The 26,030-nt window shown below is 40.8% G+C and overlaps 1 protein-coding gene across 1 annotated transcript; it reads left to right on the top strand.

The window, feature by feature from the left end:
• The first annotated feature begins 1,131 nt into the window (after positions 1-1,131).
• tasp1 (taspase, threonine aspartase, 1) lies at positions 1,132-25,814 on the top strand. Its single transcript, XM_047602717.1, has 14 exons — positions 1,132-1,309; positions 1,832-2,030; positions 3,625-3,692; positions 4,988-5,056; positions 6,251-6,371; positions 7,354-7,438; positions 7,514-7,593; positions 7,684-7,790; positions 9,909-10,028; positions 11,907-11,985; positions 15,560-15,670; positions 17,613-17,720; positions 19,182-19,255; positions 24,440-25,814. Exons 2-14 carry the CDS (start codon positions 1,874-1,876, stop codon positions 24,530-24,532), a joined length of 1,272 nt encoding a protein of 423 aa, XP_047458673.1. The 5' UTR covers positions 1,132-1,309; positions 1,832-1,873; the 3' UTR covers positions 24,533-25,814.
• Positions 25,815-26,030: the final 216 nt, after the last annotated feature.

The raw sequence follows: 26,030 nt of genomic DNA, 5'->3' as shown, positions 1-26,030 counted from the left end.
ATAGTGTTGTTGCTAGTCTTATGTGACTATTTTGATTATGTGTCTCTTCACCTTTTTATTGATGTGTTTGGACATAATAAGAGTCTAATAATAACGTCTGAACTCAAACCATTGTTTTCTTGTCGATAACACTGAACCTGTTTGACTTCAACAACACTACGTTTTGCCTTTATTTTGGGCACACTACAAAACTAAATTCATTACACAGGACTGATATTATAGAAAAGTATAAATCCTGTTTACACATTCTCCTGGAGTAATTAAATAGGGTACAGGTACAATGAATAAGAAAATATTTTTTAAAAATAGAACAAGGAGGACATATAATATATGCAGGTGATTTATCAGCAACATCAATAATTGTACATACGTATAGTAATATTTACAGTGAGGAGTATTTGTACATTTGCAATGAAAAGGATAAAGTAAACTGGAATACAAATAGAATAAAATGTGCCAACGTTGCTGGTGTTTCATTTGATGTATAAATATATACAAGTGTAAGTGTCACATCTGATGCTTTTAACATGTGGGACGTTTTGTTTTGGAAGTCTAGTCTTCTTCGTTCTTTACTTGCTCACGGTAAGTAGTTGTGGGCTTTTATTTTGAAAATATAACATACTCACTGACCCCCCAGTTGGTCCCTTTTTTATTTCGTACTTTCAAAATAAAGCCTCCAATCCTGCAATCCTGCACCCTGTTGACTGTAATGCTAGAGGTGGAATACATTTACAGCATTGGCACAGACAGTTCACTCTGTCTTCCCCAGCTTCATCCACGTTAATTTTTTTGCACAACCTCATCGACGTTATTTTTTTGTGCGGCATCATCCACGTTATTTAAAATAAATAAATAAATAAATTGTGCAGCCTCATGCACGTTCTTTTCATTTTCTTTTTTTTTGTGCAGCCTCATTCACGTTATTTTTTTCTTTTTTGTGCAGCCTCATCCATGTTATTTCATCTTGTTTTGTGCAGCCTCATCCATGTTATTATTATTATCATTATTATTTATTTTCACTTTGTGCAGCCTCATCCACGTTATTTATTTATTTTATTTTTTTGTGCAGCCTCATCCACGTGTACCACTGTTTTGCACCGACCGCACTTCCTTAGCAACGTGTATCCGAACCAGGAAGTACTTGTGTTTGCTCAGGGGAACTAGCTTTGGCTAGCACGGAAGAGTGGAAGTGGCGTGACAGTGAAGTTTGTCTCCGTAACATTTATGGGTTTAGCCGCTGTTCGTGTCTGTTAGACACATGCCAGGTGACGCCGTGTGCTCTGTGTCTGACAGGAGAGGGGGAGAAACCGTGAGTGGGAAAACTGTTTGGCGGCAGCGTTAGCTAGCTGTTAGCTGACAAGCTAACGGAAACACAAGAGTGCCAGCTGGACTTCAGAGAAGTTATTTGTCCGAACTGTCATTTTTATCCATCAATGAGACACGTATTGCTAAACGAAGCTCGTTTGATAACGTTTAACGGACGTGCTCAATGATACATTTGCAAGCGCAATTGTTTTGTAAAGTTGTTTACAACGTAAACTTTACAAGATATATGATGTTCGTATGCTATGTGCAAGCTTTAAAGCGATATGGATTATTATGATGAATTGCACTTTTATTACGTCAACTAGAAGGTAGAAGTTAAGTGCATAATATTTTCCTTTAAGTTATAGCTCGAGTCAGTGCAACTTTATCGTCCACCACCGCCCATCGTGAAGGATAATAGCTTCATCATGTTGCTTTGGAAACACACTGTCCATTAAAAATGTCCCATCTCCCTATAATGCATTATCCCCGCACGGTAACATTTCTGTTTTCTTTCCTATCACAGGTGTGCCATGAAAATGACTTTCTTACCGGTGTCTGACAGGCAATGATAGGCTTGTCATGCTATGCAGGGGTTATGGAAAGTTTAATGAATCCTGCAGAAGAGCACCAAGCCTCCTCTCCCCAGACCAACTCGTGGTCCAAAATCCAGGAGCCGAGCAAGAATCAAAATCCAAAAGGTGGATTTGTTTTAGTGCATGCGGGTGAGTGCACACGCTGTAACCTTGTTGTTGTTCATAGAATAGAATCGAAATAGAATAGAATAGAATAGAATAGAATAGAATAGAATAGAATAGAATAGAATAGAATAGAATAGAAAATCCTTTATTTGTTCCACAGTGGGGAAATTGCAGTTTGCAACAGCACGCATAATGCAGAAAAGTAACAAGAATAAAGAGTGGACTGTGTAAAAGATAAATAATAAGATTAAAAAAAATAGAATAGAATAAACAATATACAAGTATTGGTATATATACAAAAAGTAATGAAATGAAAGAAAAACCAATTGAATTGCAACAAAAAGCATTGAATTGCAAGCGGATAAATAACAGATAATGCACAGGACTGTACTCAGTACAGAGTAAGCAGTGAAATGATGAGAGTATTTAAACCTTGAGGAGTAATAATATTGCACATACTATGACAGCAGCTGGAAGGAAAGACCTTCTGTATCGTTCCTTCACACAGCGAGGGTGAAGCAGTCTGTCGCTGAAGCTGCTCCTCAGTGCTGTCATCAGCTGTTATCAACTAAATTTCATTTTGTAAAAAGTGAAAATATATTTTACAGTTTAATGTTTTTTTTTCTGCTGACCTTAGTTCAAAGTCTCTTCTTCTATTTTTTTTACTAAATTCCCCTCAATGATCAGTTATCTTATAATTATGTAGGCTTGTCATTATACATGTGTTATATTTATATGGTGCTTAAATAAATTATTTCATCCTTTATGCATTGAAATATGTATATTTAAGCAGTGCTATGACAATATGCTCACTTGCCAGTTTATTGGGTACATTAGTCAAAACAAATGCCTTAACAAAATCGTAGCTTCACGGAAGTTATGGTATTCAGCACTGGTTTAAATAACAGACACACTTTTGTATTTAGTTAAGTCCTGTTTAACCTCTCATCATTCCAGCCTTATTGCACAAAACACCTGTTTTGGACATACCCAAAGTAAAGTGAATGCTGTTCATGACCATTTTGGAGCTCATACATGGTCTTGGTCTCTCTTGAAAGCCAAGACTCTGAAGTTTCTATCACAAAAGTCAGAATCACATTAAGTGGTATTGTTCGTGAGGAATCAAAGTTGGCACATAGTTAAAAAAAAATAACACATTTTTGGGCTTGCCTGCATATGTTTGTTTTGATGAAAAAAAAATGTGTTGGTTGTGTCGACTGTATTGGTTGAATCCTATAATGACTTTCATCAATGAAATCAGAGGAAAGTTACACATTGCACACAGCATTTACTCAAACACAACTTGTGTACAGAACTTTGATTGGTTCAAAAAGCTGCTGCTGTCCCATGTATGACCCAGAGGAATGTGAAAGCATTAAAAGCACCATAAACTACATTCTGCAAAATGATCATACAGTTCAGTTACCCCTTTTTTTTCTCTGTTTCTACTTAAACTCAACATCATACAAGTCATAAATTCCATCCAGGACTAGTTTATTAGAATGAATTAGTTTTCCCTCGTGTACCTTATGAACTGGCAAGTGAGTTCTTTTAGGAGGTCAGCTATCATCGTTTTATGAATTGCAAAGGTTTTTCTTTTATTAACATTTTCTTTCAGGTGCAGGATACCACTCTGAATCTAAGGCCAAGGAATACAAGCATGTGTGCAAAAGAGCCTGCCAGCGGGTACGTTTAATTTATGAGCATTGTCAGAGCAAACTGTGTGTGAAAAGGTGTGTGTTTTGTGTGCGTATGACCATGTCCCATTTGTGCACATCATCTGCCTCATTCTTAAAGTAGCGTTTGAAATATTTTATATATAGATATATATATTTATATATAGAGGAAAAAATAAAAAGAAGAATGGTGCTTCATTATTATATTTAAATCTAAATTATTTAGCTCCACTCCAGTACCTACCACATAATAAATATTTGTCTGTAATTTCATTGATGCAACAAAGTCATCTTATTCATTAACTTTAATTGTTTACAATTTGATTTCTGCCTTTCTTCTTTGTTCTAAATATCAAAGTATGTGCAAATTTTCCTCTGCTACATTTAACACACTTCATTTCTGTTATAAGAAACCTCACCTAGTGCACAAAATGTCTTGCAAACCTGATCTTTTTTTGGATTCTTCTTCTTCAGGTCTTAAGAATTGTTAAGATATTGGGACTAATGTTCAGGGAGATTTGGGTACCATCTGGCAACAGCTGTGATTAAATATAATTCCAGTGGGATTCCAATCTGTATTTTGGCTGTGCTACTCAATCACTTTAATTTTCCTGTTTTGAAGTCCTTCCAGTTTTCATTTGGCTGTATTAATATCATTCGCGCACACAGGGGAAGTCTTTGTTCTCTGGCATACTAAAGAAGCATTTGTTATTTTTCCAAGAACTTATCAGTCATTGCTCCTTGTATCCTCACAATGGTGCTGCCTTTGCTATTGCTTTAAAAAAAAAAAAGATTGGTGTTAGATGGGAATAAAGCTGTGTCTGAGCACTTCGGACAAACAGTTCATTTTCAGTGTCCTTTTTATCACATACACAAAAAGGCGATATTGTATTACTGATTTTGCAGAAGATTTTGCAACTTAAATCAAAATCATCAACCAACGAAAAACTGCCAAGATGCCGAAACATCAAAAGAAATCTTTTAAGCACTTGTACGTGTTGTATCAAGGTTATGTCTCTCTAACTGAAGCAGCATAACTTTGATTCCAGGCCTCTTGCATGCTTTATGGCTCTATTTTGCCTTTTGAGCTCTTCTGTGGGGTTAAATCCAAATAACCACTGACAAGGACTTCATGCTTTCAGCTGCATTCTTTTTTGCCTGCATTCGTCAGCAGTAAATATGTGTTTTCTAGGAGATTAACTTTGACTTTGTCATGGCAAGGGATCAAAAGTCAGTGCTGTGGAGAAAGTCATGCCATGTCATAAAATATCTGTTGTGCTTACCGGGAGTCTCTGTCTTTTCCAGGCTGTGGACCAGCTCAAAGCCGGGGCGCTCGCTGTGGAAGCAGTGGCTGCAGCGTTGGTTGAACTTGAGGTGGGTCGATAACGATCCAGTTAGCTTTTATTAACAGAACGGTTAGTCATCTGCAACATGCAAAATAATTATTTTAAAACCCAGATGGGACTTAAAAACAACAACGACGCATCCAAAAAAACTTTTAGTGAGGTTAAGAAATATAATTCAGCATTGTGTTTAGTGAAAACGGCGTTAGCGCGCTCCAGCTTGTGATGCATGTGCGCACTTCCTGTTGGGTAAGAGGAGGTTTTCCTAAGGCCAGCGTTGGAATAAAGTCCCTCAAATGAACTCTGTGTCAATTAAAAAACATATAGAGGAAAGCATAGAGCAAGCACGTTATGTTTTTATGTCAGATTTACTGAATACATACTTACTCACTATTATTCTCACTATTTTTCCGTTGAAAGGGGAATTTCCACTGTTATAGTTTGAAATAGTTGTTGTCAGTTACAGTTGAAATAAGTAATGGGGAAAAAAACTCCTCCCTATTAATTAGGAAATAAGCCAAACGCAGCTCAAGAACACATTCTTTGTAATTATGAAGCACTAATATATTACTGACTTATTTGTAAGAATTAGTTCATGAAGTAGTTCAATGACTCATGTAAAGTGAAATGAAAACGGAACAAAAGCAAGTGTGCCTACAGTCCGCAATTATAACAGCAGTTTCCCTAGAAATAAGGCTTTTAAGAACTTAACCTTACATGAAAACTCCACATTAGACTTTTAAGATAATATCAAAGAACCAAGGTTCAGTTTCTAGCCTTTTTTTTTTTGTTTTTTGTCCTGTGATCAGTAAGGGATCATTACGTATGTTTTCTAGTGTCTGATTCCTATTGTGTTACAGAGAGAATAACTCCACAGAAGAAATAGTTGGTTCATAATGTTACAGGCATCTTTCTTTGATTTTCATCCTGCATTTGATCTCTGTTTGGTCATCATGGTGGGCTCATCTTAATCAAATAGTTTAAAAGAACCATTTAGCAAAATCCTGCACTCACAACAAGACTCTTAAGAAAAACATATAGCATATTCATTGTGAACCATCTCACAAATCGCAGTTGCATTACTTGCATTACCGTTTGATTGACTGCCCATAATTGCTGTGGTTCAGCTAAAACAAAAATGACTTTCCTTCGTGATATTAACACTGACAATATGGTTTACCTCGAACGTTTTATTGTTGACTCTGCACGTTTTAACCGTTCTCAGGACTCTCCTTTCACGAACGCTGGTATGGGCTCCAACCTTAATTTGTCAGGAGAAATTGAGTGTGATGCAAGCATCATGGATGGAAAGTCGCTGCATTTTGGTGCCGTGGGAGCTATTAGTGGTGAGTTACTACACGCGTGCGGATACTACCGGAATACTGTTATGTTGCTGTAGCACTGAAGTTCAGTCACCCGGACCTAATGGCGCCGAGTCGAGCTTTTATCTGTCATATGTTTTACTGATTTACTTTCTACTATCGCAGAGCACAGGGCATCATAAATCCTAATAATGCTGGACCACCCGCTTTTTTTTCTTACCTGGAGGACACACGTGAAATCTTGTTAATATGTAGAGATCAGTGCACTCGTTTAGTGTTTTCCTTGAAGGCTTTCAACAGCTGTTTTTTTTTTTTTTTTTTTTTTTTCCTCATGATTAATTCCAAACAACAGCCAAGGGGCAAAAGCAGGCATTTAACATTTAGTCCAAATCACAACAGATTGTTTTTATTAAATGTGCATGATGTTAACCATATAATTTGTACACACTGAATGTACAACTTGTATGGATTGGAATGAAGATGTGTCCTGGCCCATATGTGCTTGTTCTCAGCTCGCAAAAAAGATGTTTCTGAACAGGATAAAAGCGTTCGAACACTAAAAGTTGTGTCTGTTTAACACCGGCAAATAAAGTGCCATTAAAATGTTCCGCGTGCTGTATTAAACTCATTGAAGACATCGCCAATTCATTAGGTACACTAGGGAAAACACATGCGGTCTAATTGAACAGCCCTGCGCTAAAGGTTTCATGCTTCATGAACATTATGATATTAAGCTTTTGTTTAAAATAACTGAGTTGTTGATTCAGCTGCGTTTTCACTGTGCAGACTGCTGTTTGTAGAACTGTTGAATTGTGTTGTGTTGAAATGACGTGTCTTACTATATATTGACAACTCAAGTTTTAGACAATACTTTTATTTTCACTATTGGAACTTATGTATGTTTTTCAGTTATTGATTTGGTTAAATTAATTTAGTCTTGATTCGTTTTCAAGAGACCTTATTCCGACATAAGAATCTCCTGTGATAACTCTGACTTTTCCTTCAGGCATTAAGAACCCGGTGTTAGTTGCGAACCGTCTACTGAGTGAAGCACAGAAAGGAAAGCTGTCCGCTGGCAGAATACCGCCCTGGTGATTATTATGGATAAAACTCAACGTGGCGCTAATGCGGCTCTATCCTCGCGTTAATTTCCTCTCTTTTGTCAGCTTTTTAGTGGGACGGGGAGCACATGACTGGGCAGTCAGCCACGGGATACCGCCGTGCCCTTCCGAGAAAATGGCCACCAGTGAGTGTCTTTGCACAGATTCACAACATACACTGTCTGAGAAAAAAGAAAAAACTTTCTGTAGCTGCAAGAATATTTTGTCACACCCAGAGTTCAGTCTATCTGCATACAAGAGGAACAAGCGAAAAATGGAGCTGGCAGAGAAAATGGACACAGGACATAATCAGACAAAGAAAAGAAGACAATCAAGTGAAAATGTGAGTAGTATGAATAATGACTTCAATGCCACCTAGCTGCATAACTTAAGACAGAATCACACCCTGCTGATATAGAAGTATTAGTCCTCTTAAGCTTTATATGACATCATGGCTGTTGCAGAGTCATCAACATTACTGCCACCTAGTGGACTGGAGTTGAATAGGTTGTTTGGTCAAATGCAAAAATGACACATCAAAGCAGCTTTTTCATACATCAGGTTCTGTAATCTTCAGATGGCAGTGGAAATGCAGAGAGACAGTAGTCTGAAGAATACTCTTACTTGCTTAAAAAAAGTCCTTTGGACTTGGAAACTTTGAGCTTAGCAAAATGCTCCGTGCAAGTGGAGGTATATGGGCCAAATTTAACCTGCCTTTCTAACGAAATCAGACATTTTCCATACTTGGGCATACGTCAAACCTTTAGGCTCACTGCCAACAAAGGTGAGAGGGGACATAAGTGCTAACAGTCGGAGCATGTGGTTTATACTCAGCAGAAAATATGAGCTTCTCAAATTTGTGTGGTCCAGATTTGGTTATCATGCTTGCAGCTCTCTTGCAGACTACCTCGTACGGCATCAAACTAAATCAGAGTAAGAAACCTCTGGTGAAATTTGGTGTTTCTTTTTTATCTTCTTTTTTTTTTTTTTTTAAGTGTCCACAACCAAGACGTCAAAGTACATTCTGTCAGTTAAGATCTCATGTCCTCGCAGGGTTATCAAATGAAATGGCATTACCGGCTGGTAACGTCTGTTCCAAGAAAGGATTAAGAGTGTTGACAAGAGTTAGTGCAGAGTTTCAGGGCTCTGAACTGCACAGCTGGAGAGAGGCCTCGTGATGGGCCGAGCTGCAGGCAGGCGGGCTCATTTCGCTCTCTAGCAGCGGAGGCAGCGCGAGAGTGGGTGGGAAAGTTTATCTTGGTTCACCAGTGAATTGTGTTAAATGGAGTAAAACGTGTAAACGGCCACAGTCTGATACGCTTCATTGAAGAAGTTTTTGAATAAAAAAAAAAAATCATGGTTTATTTAGTGCAGTTACATCAATCCTCAATATAAATTATACATGCTTAGAAGAAACACTAACAGCTAAGATGGACTGTTTGTTGATTTAAAGGATGTATGATTCATTGATAGATTTTTCTGCCAAATGACTAGTTTCCTTAATGAGAAAGACTCGACCGTCCTGTGTTTGCATCCGTCTCTTTACATGCTTACTCAAAACTGCTTGACCTATTAAAGATTAATATGAGACCACAGAGACTTGGACATAACCGATAGTCTCACAGTGACCATGACTCATGATCACAGTGCTAGGATTTTGCCTTATCTTTTTTTTTTTTTTTTTTTTGTGCTTTTTTTTTTCGCTGCCCTGTCAGTTAATAAGAAATAACCTCACTTCGTATCAAGAATGACTGTTAGAGACTGGGTTCAACAAAAAAATGTTATTGCAGCCTGTTTCTAATTTTCATACACAGTGTTCTTTTTATACGCCTGTCTTTCTGCCAAGCAATAAAACCTTTCCCTTCCCTTTTTTTTCTTCAGTGCAGTATAGACACCTGTCTTATGATGGCGTATAGAGGGTTATTTAGGGAAATCTAAAGCACATTGACATGATTCCAAAGATGCTTTTTTTTTTACAGTCATTATTTACGCAGGATTTTTCATTTAAAGACACTGATAACGTATGACAGGATGTTTTCGCGGCGTTTTCAGCTAGCTGGCAGCGGTTCTTTTTGGCGTCGGAAGATCAGACAGGGCTGATTTCAAAGAGCATAGACAGAAACTTTTTTTTTAACTTTTCCCTTTTTAGTCCAAGATTTAATCAAGATCTTCAGTTTCAGGTACAAGTGGAGTCTTGATCACGTATCATGATGCCAATTCGCACATTTACGCTGGACTGCAATCAGGGCAGGAAACAGCTGACTGAAATTACGGCGACCCATTTTTATGAAATATGAAGGGAAAATTAGCGTGATTCGTAAATGTATACAACAATTTCTTAGATCACATCTCAGGTTCCGAATGTTTGGTTTTGTCCTCGTCTACTAGTCATTTAAAATGTCCATTTGTATGTTTTTTTTTTTTTTCTTTCAGTGACTCTTTATTCTTTACTGTGGTTTAGGAAAATGGCTCAGGGTGCCTCGACACGGTCGGAGCTGTTGTGGTGGACCTGGAAGGGAACGTAGCTGCAGCTGTGTCCAGCGGAGGCTTGGCCATGAAACACCCCGGCAGGGTTGGCCAGGTAATGAGGCTCTGTTCTCTTTTCTTTTTTCTCTGTCCATATCTTTTCCTACACAACAACCTGTTTAAGTGATCAATTATGATGTCACTCCATTACAGATTGAATAGATCTTCTACTTTAAGTGTATTCTTTTTTTTTGCGATGTTTTCAAGTACCGTAATAAAACATTTCTGTGTATTTCACTTTCATTTTTCATGTGGAAAAAGTAGGTTTATGCCATAACTTTTTTTTTTTTTATTTGCACAAATGTAATCCTATTTGAATGGGCTCTTACAAGAAACACAATATAAACATAAATAGATGTAGATTTGTTTCTGGAAAAAGCAATTACACCGACCACATGATCTCATCTTGCCCCCTTTTTGTAATTTAATTGTCCACTATCTTTTTTAAATTGACCACTCGTCTATACAAACTTCCTACAGCTTCACAATACTCCAGTGTGATTCATATCTTGCCTTTAATTCTTAATTCTTAACTCTTAATTCACGTCACAAACCTCTGCATTGTATTGTGGTGGATTTGCTTGCGTGTTTAGGATCATTATCCTGTTGAAATGTCCATTTCTGGTTCAACTTTCAGTCTCACATTATTGACTCTTTGATATGGTGCAGAATTCATATGTGAATCAATGACTGCAAGCTGCCCGGTCCCCGAGGCAGTGAAACAACCCCAAACCATTACGTCCCCCCGCCTCGCTTAACAGCTGATACGAGGCCCTTCCCTTGAAAATCAGTCCTTTGATCTGCATCGATTGTAACTATGGCCAAACAGCTCTATCTTTGATTTGTCTGTCAGGAGCACATTGTTCCAAAAGGCCTGTATTCCCAGTGGTTAACTGAAGTTTTTCTCTGATGTTCTTTTTTTGGACAGCGAAAGATTTTTTTTTTTCCTGGAACACCGCCCGTGCAGGTTTAGTCAGTCTCTTTTCTGACTGTTGATGTATGTACTTAGACCCCAGCAGTTACCAAGAGTTACCTGCAGATCCTGTGGTAAAGATCAGATCAGACTTCGTTTTGCTTCAAATGATTTTTTTCATAGACATAGACATCCAGCATTCCTGAGTTCATGGAAGAGCTCTTTATATCTTGGCGTTATCATGCCTCACACTTCAATAGCAAACAGAACAGCTGACCCAAGTTGTCAGAAGTTTACATAAGACAGGCTGTAACTCTCGCTCCTTAAAGAGATTCATTGTATTATTTTTCACCCTCTGTTGAAGCTGAGGCAATCTGCGTACATACTGAAACGTGCAAGCAAAAACTGCCACTGGGAGCCTCTGTCAGCCAATACACACACAATTATATCTCCACAGCTTGTTTGTAATAATTGCAATGAAAGAGCATGTCCGTTTAATATGTAAAGAAGACATTTCTTGCAAAGAAATTAAATACAGAGATAATGTGTCAGGGCTCTGTGCTTTGGATTTGTAATGCCCTCTGATCAATGCAGCCCTAAAATATCTGAAGCAACAAATTAAGAGTTTTCAGCAGGCATCTGTTTCCCATGAGGCTCGCCAGCTGTCTGTATTCCTGTCTGCTGTATTTTTCCTGCGTTGCTGCTGTTTGATTTAATCAATGAACCACCCTTTCTTCTTTACATAGATGTTCTACTCACTACAGATGAATTTACTCAGTTTTAATTACTTGGCAGCATTGTTTTGTCCAAGCAAATTCCAGTAAAACAAGTCACTGCTGAAATATGAATGGGAAGTCATGACTTTCTGTTAAAAGATATATACAACAACTCGTGGCCTAAAAGAATAAACGGATGAATCTGCAGGATGTACAACCTTGACCCAGTTATCACTTCTTAAGAAAACCCAAAGTGCAGTGCGATTTGTTTTTTTTTTCATGATGTCTTCTTTTATTTTCTCAGGCTTCTCATTACGGATGCGGCTGCTGGGCTGAAAACGCCTGTAACATGAACTCTTACTCTACAGCAGTGAGTACCTCAGGTATACCAGCACGTTCTCTACAGCCCACTCTACAGAACGCGCGTGTTTCCACGCACGTGTTTTTTCTGACACAGTCAACAGTTTACCTCCAGCCCGCCTTTTTGTCCCGGGTCCATGTGAATCAGCTCCAGTGAGTCAGGCTTCCAAAAACCACCATCGTACTTTCCGACGACCTCCGAACGTTCTCGCCGAGTGATTCTCATCAGTCACTTCCTCGGCCCGACTGAGTCATCGTGCTCTGCACTTTGTTGGTCAGCTGCGTGCCAGGTGCATAGCTCTGTGGACTGGCAGTGACATTTGACAAAGGTCACCTGCTGTAGATATGACAGTAGGAGAACTGCTGGGAGCGCAGTACAAAAATGGTGCAATTATTAGGATTCAGATCATTGCTTTACTGGTATAAATAACTATTAAATCAGAAAGTTCTTCTTCTTGAGAGAATAAAAAGTAATTAATAATGCATTCATGTGTTATATAAGAGATTAAATGGCTTTATAATTAAATTTTGCCAATAACGGCAACAATTCATGTTCCGAAAGGGGTCGCTCCTCCTATCGCCAAGCTGCAAACTCTTGAATGAGTTGCAGCCAGCGAGCTGCAGACTATAAAGGCGAGCTGACGACACAATTAAAAAACTATTGTGAACGCGCTGTCAACGCTCCCCTCCCCCCGTCCGATCACGAAGGCTGGCTGAGGACGCAAAGCGTGCCGTTGTGGAACTGAAAACGTTTCGCCGCGACATGAGAGCTGTTGTTCCCACCGAACTCAACGCTGTATTCTGAATTGGTCTCCCAGCGGCGCGCCCGCCAAGTGTGAAGTAGATCAGAAGAATGATTGTTGAGGAAGAACAGACGCACACCCTAATCCAAAGAATCCTCTCTTCATTTATTTATTCCTTCTTTAGGGAGATGAAAGTCTAATACTTCTCAAGACTAAAGGTGGTGACATGTGCATTCAGCACAGCATTGTTTTGCATGGTTTAAATTTATAGAGATGCAGTTTTGTCAGTATAATCTATCTCTAAGCATGAGCCCTGGCTGTGTAGACCTCAGACAAAGACATCCTTCCCTTTTGGGATCTGCTATTTTGAAAAGCTCATCTCTTTCTACATATTCACTCTACACTACTGTGCTTTAGTGTTTCCAAAAATAAGACTATGCAACTCTTTTAGCCGAAAGCAACGTTTCTGGTTGTGGGCCATCTGGCTTTGAATGTGAGGTAGCAAGACCGTATTAGCCCATTTCTTTAAGATGTGTAGACGTCTGCGACATAGCTTCTGGGGGAACATTAGAAACCTTTTGATGTGGATCTGTAGCCTAATGCATCTCAGTGCAGATGAGCTGATTTAATCAGACAAGCTGAAGCTCGATTTATATGCACTCGGGCCGCTAATGTAGCCAGCGTTTTGTGCATGTTTTACGCCGTGCTAAAGCTTTCTTGAACACATGAGGTGCTCGTACGCATCGTACTGCAGCCGTAGTTCTGCAGCTTAAAGGTGATCAGACTTAAACCCATCTCACACGATCCATTGTGTATTTGTTGCATTAACCAAGTAGTGGGAGGTCTAGCGTTCATCAGTTATCGCAGTCCATGAAGTGGAGATGTTTGCTTTGTGTGTATCTTTTCACCTCGTCCTGTCTTCCTATATTGTGGCTTTGCCTTTGATGTTGCCAAAAAAAAAAAAACAAAAAAAAACGCAGCCCGTCTTATGGGTTTGGAGCGCATTATGTGTGTTCCAGTGCGCCACCTGCTTTTAATTTCCTAACATGAAAGGCGTTTCATCAAAAGAAGCAGAAAAACAATCATTTTCATTCTGACACGAGGAGCACTATATGATCCTCACCCTATATATCCCTCTCCCTTCCCACCCTGCTCATCCATGCCCCCCCCACCCCTCTACCAACACCCCTTCCATTCGTACGAGTCCCGTAATGTGCGGCTCATGTGGGTCTTTGTTTTACTGCTCTATCCGGCCTTCGCTTTGCTGTGGCCGGCGAGAGAACAACTCACAAACTTCATTGTTTACGCTCGCTGCTTTTAATTGTCACATCCCGTGCCTGCGTTTGTTGGCTCCGTCCTCTTTACACTTTTGTTCGCGGTGAGCTGACGCACTTCCAAGTCGACCGGGTTCGCGCAGCCATCATCGCATGCGCTTCCTCGCAGACGGAGGGGGTGTCATGGTAAACACGGAGCGTGGCCAATCCAACTATCTGCTTTCTTTAAGAAAAACGAAAAAAAAAGAAAGAAATCGCTCCGGGCGTTTGGTCTCCACAGTTACTGACCTGCATTCAGCTCTGTTGTAGTTACCTGATTTATTTTATGGGGCCTTCGTTTGTGTGTTTACAGAAACAACGAGGCTGCAGTCTTCGGTCTTTATTGGTTTTCACGGGAGCTTTTGCCAGATGTGTTTTCTTTTCACTCTTATATTTCTTGTCTTTCGTAAAAGTAAGACTTCGCACTGGAGAAAGTTTATATTGAGAAAGATTCTTTTTCTTAGAAACAACATGTCTTATTTTCTATTTAAAAAGGACACACCTGCCGTGTTTTGACTTAGAATTTGTAGATACTGAGGGCAAGATATTGCACATGCTGCCAATGTTTTTTTTTTTATAGTTTCCTGGTTTGAATAAATTCTTTACAAAATGCTATACCTCATGCAGCATAGATGAAGATCATCAGACAGATTGAGGCTCTGAACAGATTCCACTCCTTAGACCAATTTTCTGGTTTTAACTGAAAATGTTCACACGTTTTAACACAAAACTTCTAAAGTGCAGCTTTATTCCTGCGCTGCAAGAAAAGTTGAAATTTGTTAGTTTTACATTTGGCACGCAGTCACTCCCTCCATTGTTAGGCAGCGGTCTAATAAAAATCCTCTCCCCTCGTATACACTCGGCATATAAATAAATATTACTTTTGGCTCGGCCACTTGAGCATAAAATCGAAATCTAAAAATACAAATTACGGTAACATGTACATTTTAGACCTGGAAAAAAAAAAAAAAAAAAAAAAATAGATAAAATCGTGCATAAACGTGTCGGGGTGATACACGTCGCAAGTATGCACGCGCGCCCCGCTGTCATGCAGCGAGCCAGCTACGGCGCGGGCTTTACAGACCTGGAATTAATAGTGGGTGGTTGTTCTGTTCCCACACCAGCTGGGATCGGGGAAAAGTGAAACCCTTCCTACAACAATTACTGTCAGTGTGCCCTCGAGCAAGGCAGCTGTACTTGGCAGCCCTCAGGAGCTGTCAGTGTTACCTGAAATAATAAAGCTTAATTACACTCATAAGAACGCGCCGACATCGCTGCAGTAGCACTACTTTTTTTTTTTTTTTTTTTTTTTTTTTTTTGAACCACCAAATCCTTTAATTTCACAGCATTTTCCATTACGTAACCTCAGATTTAAGTATGTTAAAATAAGGACCTCTTTATCTCAGGGTGGTATCAAAAGTGGAAATCAGGAAGTGCTCGTACGTACGTGAACATGTGAAGCTTCCGGATATACTCAAGTAAAAGTTTAAAGGTCTCTTAAAGGAACTTGTTTTGTCTGTGTGTCCCGTGTCTTTCTCCAGGCTGTGGAGAGCATCTGATTCGCACCATGCTGGCGCGGGAATGCTCTGCTGCCATGCAGTCCGAAGATGCCCACCAAGCACTGCTGGAGGCTATGCAAAACAAGTTCATCAGTGAGTCACCGGCATGTAGCATGTAGCCGCCGATTACCGCCGCTTTTTCCCGTACGTGCACATTTGTCAGCAGCCAAAGGGGCGCTTTTGCGAGGAACACATTGGGAGGATTAAACGAACAGATGTTGCGTAACAGAAGGGACGAGCAAACGACTGGAAAAGATGGGAAATAATAGAATCATAAGAGGCGGCTATTTGATTCACGCTTCCATTTCATTGTTTAAACGGGGCCTTCAGATCTTCCACACATCATAGCTGACGACCACAGATAATTTTGGAAGACATAATTGTTTTGTTGAAAGTTTATGTGAAGATGTATTTTTTTTTTCTGCCGTATTCTCAGAAGTGGTCAGTTTTAGAAAGTCTTGTTAAAGTGTGTTTGCTGCATCTGTGAATGACCAGAGCAGGGGAGGAAAGGACATGTGGAAACATGTGGTGGTTTCTGCCTCGTTCTGGCCTCCTTCTGAAGTCCGTCCCAGTTTGGGTTTGTCATGGGTATCTGTAACACAGAGGACGAGCCGAAGGACGTCAGTTTGAAGTTAAACCTCTGTTTTTTTCCTTTATCGTTAAGTTGAAAAAGCTCCGTGAGTCCTGTCTTGGCAGAATCTGTGATGACAGCGTCTGTGAGAGACCCCCACTTCCAATAGATGTCTGCGATATTTAACATTTTTTGTCGGTTTTCTTTCTTTCTGATTTGTGTAATACAGTGACTCTCCATGTGTCACTAATACTTCCAAACACATGTACACAAATACCAACGTACCACACAGTTTAATTCCCATACGTATATTGTTACAAGCTTAATAATGGTGAAATTTGAGCTGATCTACCTTTTAAAATACACAACTATGTTTAAAGGTGTTATTATAGGAATCCTTTTATAATTCTCTTTTTACTGAAGTAGAAATGTACATTTAGACACATATCTCAGACAATATAGTGTAGGTAAAAGGGCTCAAATATACATTTTCCAAAAATATATATAATATGTAATATGTATGAATTATAACTGTGTGAACTCAGTTATACTCATTTAGACTAAATTATTGTTATATGTACAAACCACTTGTTTTAGTCGTCAGTTTCCAATGTGATGGATTTTTTACACGCAGTTGAAATCAAAGAAACGTTTGTCTCCAGAACCCAGGGTCAAATCTGAGCCTATTTAAAGTTTAGAACAAACATCAGCCCTTTGTGTGTGAGTGTTGCCCAAGCTACACACACGCAAAAAATCAGCATTTTATTGAGTGAAACGAACATCACAGCGTGGAACCGAAAAATCTGTGTGAAATGCAACAAAAGAAAAGAACAATGGTATGCGCACGCGAAACAATGCACCGATTTCGTCCTGTTTTCCCTCAGCCTGTTGAGACATTTCGAGACATGCTATAGCTGTTTATAGCTTGTTTTTTTCCAAACCCTTTTTTCTTTTATTGCACCACACTAATCACTCAATCCAAGTTTTTTTTTCCTTTTTTTTTTTTTTTTTTCTGCGTACACACCGAGTCATTTAGCTTCGCCTCTTCTGACATTTAGCTCCTGATCCCACACAGTATTTCTTTTCTAACCGTTAGCTGAAACACATTTTTATTATTTAAATGTAACATTGTGTTACAGTAGTGCGGAGAATTAAAAAGTACACTACCTGTCATTAACTTATTACGTTCTCGGTCCAGCCTACAGAAAAATGTGTCAAACGTTGAAATGTGCCTTCTAAACAAAATAAATATGTCAGGGCAGAGTAATTGCTTTCAGTTGTTGAACTTGGCCATGAAGGCAAATAACTTGAATGGACAGATATTTTCTTATAGATCATCTTAATCTGATTAAAAAGCTTTTGTTTTGTCTAGTTCTTTGTTTTCGTGTGTTGTTCTTGGTCCGACGCGCTGGAGAAGCAGATGAGACGTTTTATTAACGGAGGAGGCCGTGTTTGTGTGTCCAGGCTCACCCTTTCTGACCAGTGAAGATCGTGTTTTGGGCGGAGTGATCGTCTTGCGGTGCTGCAGATGTGTGGAAGCGCAGCCATCTCAAAATATTCAGGGTATATTAGGTAAGACTTTCTCGATTCCTCGACGTACGGCGCTCAAACCTCCACACCGACGGTTGCCAAATATTTGTCTGTAAATGTGTATAAATCAATTGTGCGATAGATGGTAGGAGGAGGAGGAAGAGGAGGAGGAGACACTGTGGCTTTCCTGGCAGGTGGTCTGTGTTTTAACTGGAACAATCAGGCTCTGGTTTCACACCCTTCATCTCCGATTCAAACACAGACCTCCCACCGTGGAATCAACCGCTAATCTTCAGACAAGTAGAGGCCTTCTGAACGCCGCCTACATTCGCTGATTGTATCGATGGATCCGGTTCCGCTACCTGAAGTTTATATGAGGAGGATTCTCCCTTTTTTGCAACGCTACCGTTGTGGAATTTGACTCCAGATGTTGAGCCATGTAAATACATAACTACCGGGTTGGAGCAATGCCCTTTGCTCTTTTTTGTTCATTTCAACATATTATATATCAAGTTAACTGATGAAGCGGAGCTGATGTTTGAAGAGGAATAAGCCTGATGTTAGAGTGGCTACTGTTTATATAATGCATCATGTCAGCCTCAGTACTAAAATGTTCTAAAGTGACTCCACTCGCTCTCGTGGACTCTTGTATTCAGTTTACGATCAAAACAATAGCTCCATTAGAACAAAAAATACCTCATGTGACCACCTCATTTGGAACAGACTGATTGAAAGGAGACGCACAAACTTTTAATAATGCATTCAATAAGATTTTATTAACCTGTAAGCCGGGCAAACACCCCGCAGACGGAAACGTGGCAGGAGTAAAACAATGAGCTGTCGGAGCTGAACAAAGCCCAATTGATGTGGGCAGCGCCATCCGTTCTCCATCTTGCTCATCTTCTTCCTTTGAGTGAATTCTGTGGTGTCCATAATGTTGCAAAAAACCCCAAAAAACCCACTCTGTTTTATTTTCTTGCAGATTTAATCCTCCGAGGCAGAACCACTTCACACAACACTAAAAAAGAAAAAAAATGTTTTGGAGAATACCTTATCTGATCATCCACACAAAAATAAAAGGACTATAAACAATTTCGTTAGGATTTATTTTCTCAGGTTTGAGAAGCCTCGTCTGTGATGTACAGTTTAATGCTGTTTACGGACTGGAGCCCTGTGTGGCAGCGCCACAGATCTGCCACAGATCTGCCACAGATCGCTCTGGGCTGTTGATCTGCAAGAATAAACATCATGTCAACCACATCCTTTTGGTGCTGTAATTGAGTTTCCAATTCAGCTCTCAAGTTCTACCTTCCTCTGCAGTTTATGTCACAACAGCCTGTCATGTACAGTATTTTCACGATAGTGGCCATGATTTCACTGCGTCGAGTTTACCTGCCTAATGCTCGTCCTGTCATTTCCCCAAACCCTTGTTCTACCTGCTTTATCTTATTATATCAGTGCCTTTGTGTTAATGCATTTTCTCCTGTTGTTTCTTATTCACAGTGGAGTTCCTATGGAGTCACACCACAGAGAGCATGTGTGTTGGCTACATGTCTGCCCAAGACAGCAAAGCAAAGGTGAGCTTCCTGGTTAGCCCCACTTATTTTTAATAGACTGTATAATACTTGCATCACAGACCACTGTCAGTGGCTTAAAACTAGCAGTTTTTGCACGACAGAATGTTTTGCATCTTGACCTGTATAAAAGTTGTGACTGACACACCTTCTCATTCAATTCAGTGAGAAAGTGTGTCCAAACCTTTGCCCGGTAGTGTATAATATAATTTAAAGCTTATTATATTCATTTGATTAAGCAACAGGTCTTAATTCTATCATATTTTGGCTCTAAGTGGAGTCCTATCTCCCACAGATTTGTTTTGCTAATGTGTCCCTGTCACTCTGAATGAAGAGAGGGCACTGTTGTTCAAGTTTGGTTCAGATTTCAAAGCATTTACCGTCTGTTCCCTGTCCCCGCCCCCCTCGCCTGTCCTCTTTTTTTTTTTTTCTCCCCCTCCCATGGTCTGCCTCTCTCATCACCCCCCCCCCCCCCCCCCCCCCCTTCCCCTCTCCGTCTGGCCACTACCTGGTCCTAAAGTAACATAAAAGTTTACTGAAAGTCAGGCACCGCTGGGGATATCAGTATCAATCTGCATATTTTGTCAGATGTGCTCTGTGTGTTGGGCTTCGGGGTGGAATGTGAGCATGCAGGCTGTCCTGTCACGCCTTAGACAGCGTGCGAAGTGAGCAGCGGGCTGTGTAGGTTCACTCACTAAACATACAGTAGCTCTCATTTGTTTTTGCATTGCTACATGGATGTAAAGCTGAAGGTTTAGAAGGCGTTATCGGTGGGTAGTATCACGTGTAGCCACGTTCCTGCTGCTGTTTAGCTTATTTCTGAAAAATATAAATTGCAGCTACAGGTAGGAGAGATTTAATTTAACATCCTGTGATACATATGATGTGAAGCCGTAGATGTTGGGATATTATCTACATAATAGAGGAGAATCTGGTTGCCACGACAACTAGATTAGTGTGCGCTGAATGAGTCAGAAAAAGAGGAGAGTGATAAATATCTACTGCTACAGTGGCTCAAACAGCCTCATCCGAAATCTCCCACAGAACTCTAGTACCTTTAAATCTGTTTAGCTGCATCAGTTGCCAAGTATTACTTTAATAAGATATGCATGCTAAATGTTCTCTATAAAAATCAACATGCTCGGGGGGTGTAAGTCCAGGAATATCATCTGTCAGTCATGGTTTCTGGATCTCCTGGGGGAGGGTATCCACTTCCTCTTGAGGGGCCGTTGGTGACACAGTGATATTGGAGAGCGCAGCCAAGAACACAGCTGCTCCACCGAACCTCACTCTGCTCCGTTGGAGGCCGAGCAGCTAGTTGCGCGAGCGAAGCTGCGGAGCGCTGACGTGACTCCGCGTGCCTCGCCATCTGTATTCCACGGCAGCTGGCCGCTCCGTCCTTCGTTCCTCCGCGCCGGGTCCAAAGCAGGGTTTCACTTGTCAAGCGCCAGCCGGGCCCCGGAGCCGCCGGACTCCGCTCGCTGCCTACATACGTCCGGCGAGGGGATGTCATGGCGCACAGCATCTGTTTTCCGTCCCATATGGTGAAAAAGCCGGATATGGGAACTGGTCCGTGTCCGAGAAGGTGCAGGAAGTGGCAGGAAGTGGCACCTGCCTTACCACTGCCTTTTATGCAGACTTCGGTCTTTCTGAGAAAGGCAGCCTTTGTCTTCTTGCCATCTCGCGCTGTAACACAGACTAAAGTAAATCCCGAACAAGTTCTTCCCTGACCTGTGTTATCATAAATCCTCGCTAAAGAAAACTTATAGGTTGTCTGAACAATTCATCCAGATTTAAGCATGTGCAGGTTTTTCTGTGCAGTCATGTGCAGAGATTGCCGAGCATATAGGACCAGAGCCACGCACGGTCTCAGCTGCTATTCTACAGACATTCCTTCCATTCCTACTAGCTGGGCATTTCTAACCATCTTCCACTGCTTCTCTGTGATAAGAACATGAAAGGCCTGACACACAGCAGCAAGAGTATTTAGGACAGAGGTCACATTGGATTTTCTGTTGTAGCAGCTCTACTTTTCTTTTGCTATGTTTTACTGTATCTATGTATAAAAATACACACATATATATATTTCTTTTATTTAGTTTTTCTGATAGGGAACAGTGAAGATATTGTAGCTCAGTCAGAAATGTTGGATTTCCAGTCAGATGTTTCAGTCAGACGCTGCTCCTGAAGAAAGTTGAGTCTGCGTCCTAATCCTTTTGACATTAGACTGTAAAATAGCAGCGGTGCTTGAAAGAGAGAGAGCATCTGGTTTCATTCAAACATTCACCTGTGTTTGCTCTGGACAGACATCAGAACATCGAGCTATGTTTCACAGAATGGACGAGCCAGTGGCGGCACTTCTGAAACAGTCCGACTATTGTTTTATGATTGCCCTGATTGGACGGATGAAAGAGGAGCGCAGGAGCCGCAGCGCCGCCACCGCGGCTCTCGTTCTTCCTCCTGGACATCATTACCACTATAAAGAATTTTCAGCCCAAATCGTGTCAGACCGGAGAAAATCAAATGGCATGCGACGCGGGCCTCCTGGTTATTGTCTGTTTTATGTATCACACGACAAATGTCTTTTATTACGGTTCATGTCGTTTTTTATTATCCGTCTTACCAGGGGAATAAATAGCATATGATTGTTTTTTTTTTTTTTATTTTTATTTTAAAAGAAAAGAATGCGAAAACCACAACACAAAAACAACGGCAGAGTCATACAGCTAAATTTATCCTTTGGTCTGCGTTGTGGTGTTAATGTGTGGCTCCTCTAGCTCCTAAACACATTCATATCGCGGAAGAATGTTGTTTTTGACAGATACAATGGAGCTGTGTTTTTCATGTTATATTTTGACTCGGCCGTGGCTCTGTCATGTGGTCACTTCAGTCACCGGGTAACGAGCTGACAACGGGCTCGCTGTCGGCCTCGCGTGTCTTCATTTCAATTTGACGCTGCAATCACATAATTGTACATTTCTTCTCTTCTTTCGACCGCACTCACTTTATAATTAGTTTATGCTGCTCCTCTAAACACGGATTCCACAACAAAGACTCATTTGGAAACTGTTACTTTTTACAGCAGACGTTTGGACTTGTCATAGGAAGAGAAGCACAGGTGCGTGATAATGATAGCTGTGTTTTAGCTGCGCCGCTGTCACGGCTTACTGTTACACTTGATGAAACCGAGCCGTCGTTAATACGCTTGTGCTTCCACCACTGTGACAGAATGTCTGTCGCGCCAAAGGTCTGTTATCCCTGCTCCGTTTTTTATTTATTTATTTACTTTCATTTAGATTGAAATCACTCCAGGACATGGGCCAGACTATAAACTTGGAGACATTTTTCTTTTTAAATGTGTGGTGGGTCAACACGTTCAATCAAAACAACTTGCACAAATGTGCGTTCGTTCTGTACAGCTGTCTTATGTCTGTTACGTTATTTTTGTTTTTTTATTTTCTCACTGTTTAAGCGTCCAACGATGTTTATTTCCCCTGCAGACAGAAAGTAGTCAGGCCAAATTTTTCTTCTGACTGTTTCTGTCTGAATATAATCTAAATGTTATACAAACATGGACAAACTCCTGAAGAGTTCGGTCTGGAGCTCAGTGTTCTGGTTAAGACAAGTAATTTAAAAGATAGATAAAAAATTGTGCCATGAATGTAGAAAATACCTACAGAGATCATCAAAAAATATATTTTTTTTGTTTGTTTGCCATAGCCTATAAACATGTCTGTTTCGACTGTAAATTCTAACATTTTTACATGGACGTAGGTCTGTAGCGTTTGACTCACGTTTGGTGAAAGCCTCAAGTGGACATTTGCGGAACTGCAACTTTAGGCCATTTTCCTTAGGCTTCATTTTCAGCCAATTGATCATTAGGCTACACATAAAAGTACAAGATAAAAATAAGACGTTGAGGCAGACGGCATATAGACCAACAGACAATTTTAAAATCTTCATAAAACGGCTAGTGTGTCGAATGGTTTAAATGGTGTTAAAGATAAATCGAAATGTTTGCTCTCAGATACTCAACATAATCTGTCCAATTAGAATGAGTTGTACTTGAATATAAGGCTGACGAGACTTTCTGAGCCGGAGGCACCTTTAAACCTCGCTGCTCTGAAACCTGGACCCATGAAACACAACCACAGCACGTAAAAGAAACACAACGCTCTTAGACACACAATGCTCTTAGCAGTGTGTCGCTGTAATAACTCTCTTGTTTGGTTTAGTAAGTCTTTTAGTCTTCCTGCTTACTCACTCACGCTTGAAACTAAATTAGGGTTTTAAACACATGGCACGAGTTTGAATGTCTGAGCGAGAGTTTCGGAAACGTTGGTGTCGTCGTCAGACACCGTTTTCTTGTAAAACACATGAAGTCATACGGCGAGCAGGTAATTGTGCCCAGTAGTGGATGCGGCGTGGCCTGGGATTTAAAAGAACATTTCAAAAGCCCTTCCCTCTGGCATGCAAACATCAAAAGGAAAACATTTAGCGTGTCACCATTAGTTGATCGTGACTCAGCCAGGGACCTTCGCTCAAAACGGTTTAAACGGGGCCTTTCTTTAACCCCGCTCTCAGGAGATGAAGGGGCGAAGATGAACCCAGAAACGTGTACTGGAGGCGTAATAGCCCCTGAGAGTGTTGCCATGTGTGTCTGGCCTTGTCTGGCTGTTGTCCTGCTGCAGTGACAGTTGCCCTCCGGGTGCTAGAGGCCATAGTTAAAGCCTACACAAAAAAAAAAAAAAGACCAGTAGACAGACTGCAACTGGAACTGGAGGAGAGATGTCAGGCCAATTTCAGTTTCCTGATAAATGAGCGGCCGTGTTCTTCCTCCAAGGCTGGGGTCAATGTTGCCCTCTGTGGACAGAGAGAGAGAGGAAGGAGGACGACGGCCGTTATTGCACAGGGAGAGTTGGTCACCTTTGATCCCCGGGTGGAAGTATCACTCCTGCCTTCACAGCTGTGTTTGTCCCTTTCCCTCCTCCTCTTATGACTTTCTGTCGCTGCACAAACAAAAACACACCAGCAGTCTGCTCCCTCTTTCTTTCCTCGTAAGGAGCTTTTGGGGTTGGTTGGTTGGTTGGTTGGTTGGGTGCTAGGTGCTGACATTTTGGGCAGGAATGACTGTGAACACGGATGTTTTTCTCATTGAGTGTGTTTTTTTTTTTTGTTCGCCTGCAGACACACATATCCAGATTACCACCTGGGACGGTTCCTGGACAGTCTCTGGCCATTGAGGGAGGGGTGTGTCGGCTGATGGGTGTAGTGGAGTGAACAGCATTCTTCCTCCGTTCCTCCGTCTGGGGCTTCTTCAGCAATATTCCAGTACAACCCCCCACCCCCACCCCCACCCCTCCCACACGCGCACACACACACACACACACGCGCATACACGCACACCTCCCTCACCTCTCCACAGCCTTTGCGATGCCAGAAGTAATAAGCTTTTTAACAGGTGTCCAGGACGTAGGGAGGAGTTTTAGCTTCTACTTAGTGCACTTACAGGACTTCCCTTTGCCACTGTTTGCCTCCAGCATGTACTCTATGCCAAGTGATCCCCCCGTACCCACCCCCCCCACCCCAGGCTCTCTCCCTCCAGTGTCACCTGGATTAGACTTGATGCACCATTGCCTTGATGCACAGTTTTGTCTTCGTTACTCTTTTCCAACCGAAAGTGGCATCCTTCCTTTTGTATATAAGCTCGTTTAGGGTAACAGGGTGGATGTTCGATGTTATTTTCTATTACTGAGAAGATGCGACTATTTTCAAACTTTTAGGAATTTCAGGACCTTATTTTGTCCTTAAAATACTTTATGATTTCAACAAAAAAAAAAAAAGATGTCAGAGTGCACCTTGTGGTTTGCCTGCCACTCGCGTTTTTTTTTTGTTTTTTTTTTTGGTCATAAATGAAGAATTTATAGCTGCGAGAGGTGGACAGCGAAGCGTTCAGGCCGACTTCCGCGATATTATCCTCCATATTGTACGGCGTAGCATAACGTGCATCTTAGCTCTTGAGTTTTATAACCGTTTCAGCCATAGGATGCTTTGCTTTTTGTTCTAAAATGTGAATACATAGCTACTGCATGTACAAAAATCTACAGTAAGCCACTGTTTGTGTTTCGAGTGGATCGAGGAGCAGAGCGATGCTTACACAGACATACATACATACATACATACATACATACAGTGCTGAGGTAGGGGCACTAGATCCTACCGCCAAACACGACTGTTAGTCATCATTTAAAATCGCAGTTTATATTTGTATCGTCCCATCGACACAGACGTGCGTGTTCTGGCTGAAAAGGTCCAGCTAAAAAAAAAAAAAGCTGATGTTTGCTCCAAGCCCATGAAATGGTGCTGCTGAAAACTGTACTTGAAAGAAAAAGTAATTGTAAGAAGAAGTCCAGCCCCGATGAACAACAACAGCAACAACAATAGAGCTTGTTTATTGTTTACTTGAAAATGCAACTAATATAATATTGTATAAGCTATGGAAATCATGCGTACACCGCTCTCTACAGCGCTCACAAAGTTAATAAAATCAAATATACGTTGATACATTTCTGCGTCTTGTCTTTAGTCATTTCATGTCCTTAGCCTAATAGCATTTTTTGTAGCTGTGTAGCTCTTCTTCCAAAACAAAAGGCATTCCTTCCGATGTGCAGAGCGTGTTTTGTCCGATTCCTTTTCTCCTAACACCTGGCGATTTGCCTCCTCGTGCGTAAACATTTGAAAGCTGTGATTAAACGCGGTAGTTATTTATATCAGCTGT

Source organism: Mugil cephalus, chromosome 13 (genome assembly GCF_022458985.1).
Source record: "Mugil cephalus isolate CIBA_MC_2020 chromosome 13, CIBA_Mcephalus_1.1, whole genome shotgun sequence".
Taxonomy (NCBI): domain Eukaryota; kingdom Metazoa; phylum Chordata; class Actinopteri; order Mugiliformes; family Mugilidae; genus Mugil; species Mugil cephalus.
The sequence above is the reverse complement of the archived record's forward strand: the minus strand, read 5'-3'. Positions and strand labels throughout refer to the sequence as shown.

What these genes read in the sequence shown, in the direction of transcription:
- tasp1 (XM_047602717.1), top strand. Translation starts at nt 1,874, where the DNA reads ATGATAGGCTTGTCATGCTATGCAGGGGTTATGGAAAGTTTAATGAAT. An exon ending in GCAAAAGAGCCTGCCAGCGG is followed by an intron (nt 3,693 to 4,987) that starts GTACGTTTAATT and finishes TGTCTTTTCCAG; the next exon opens with GCTGTGGACCAGCTCAAAGC. An exon ending in CCCAAGACAGCAAAGCAAAG is followed by an intron (nt 19,256 to 24,439) that starts GTGAGCTTCCTG and finishes GTTCGCCTGCAG; the next exon opens with ACACACATATCCAGATTACC.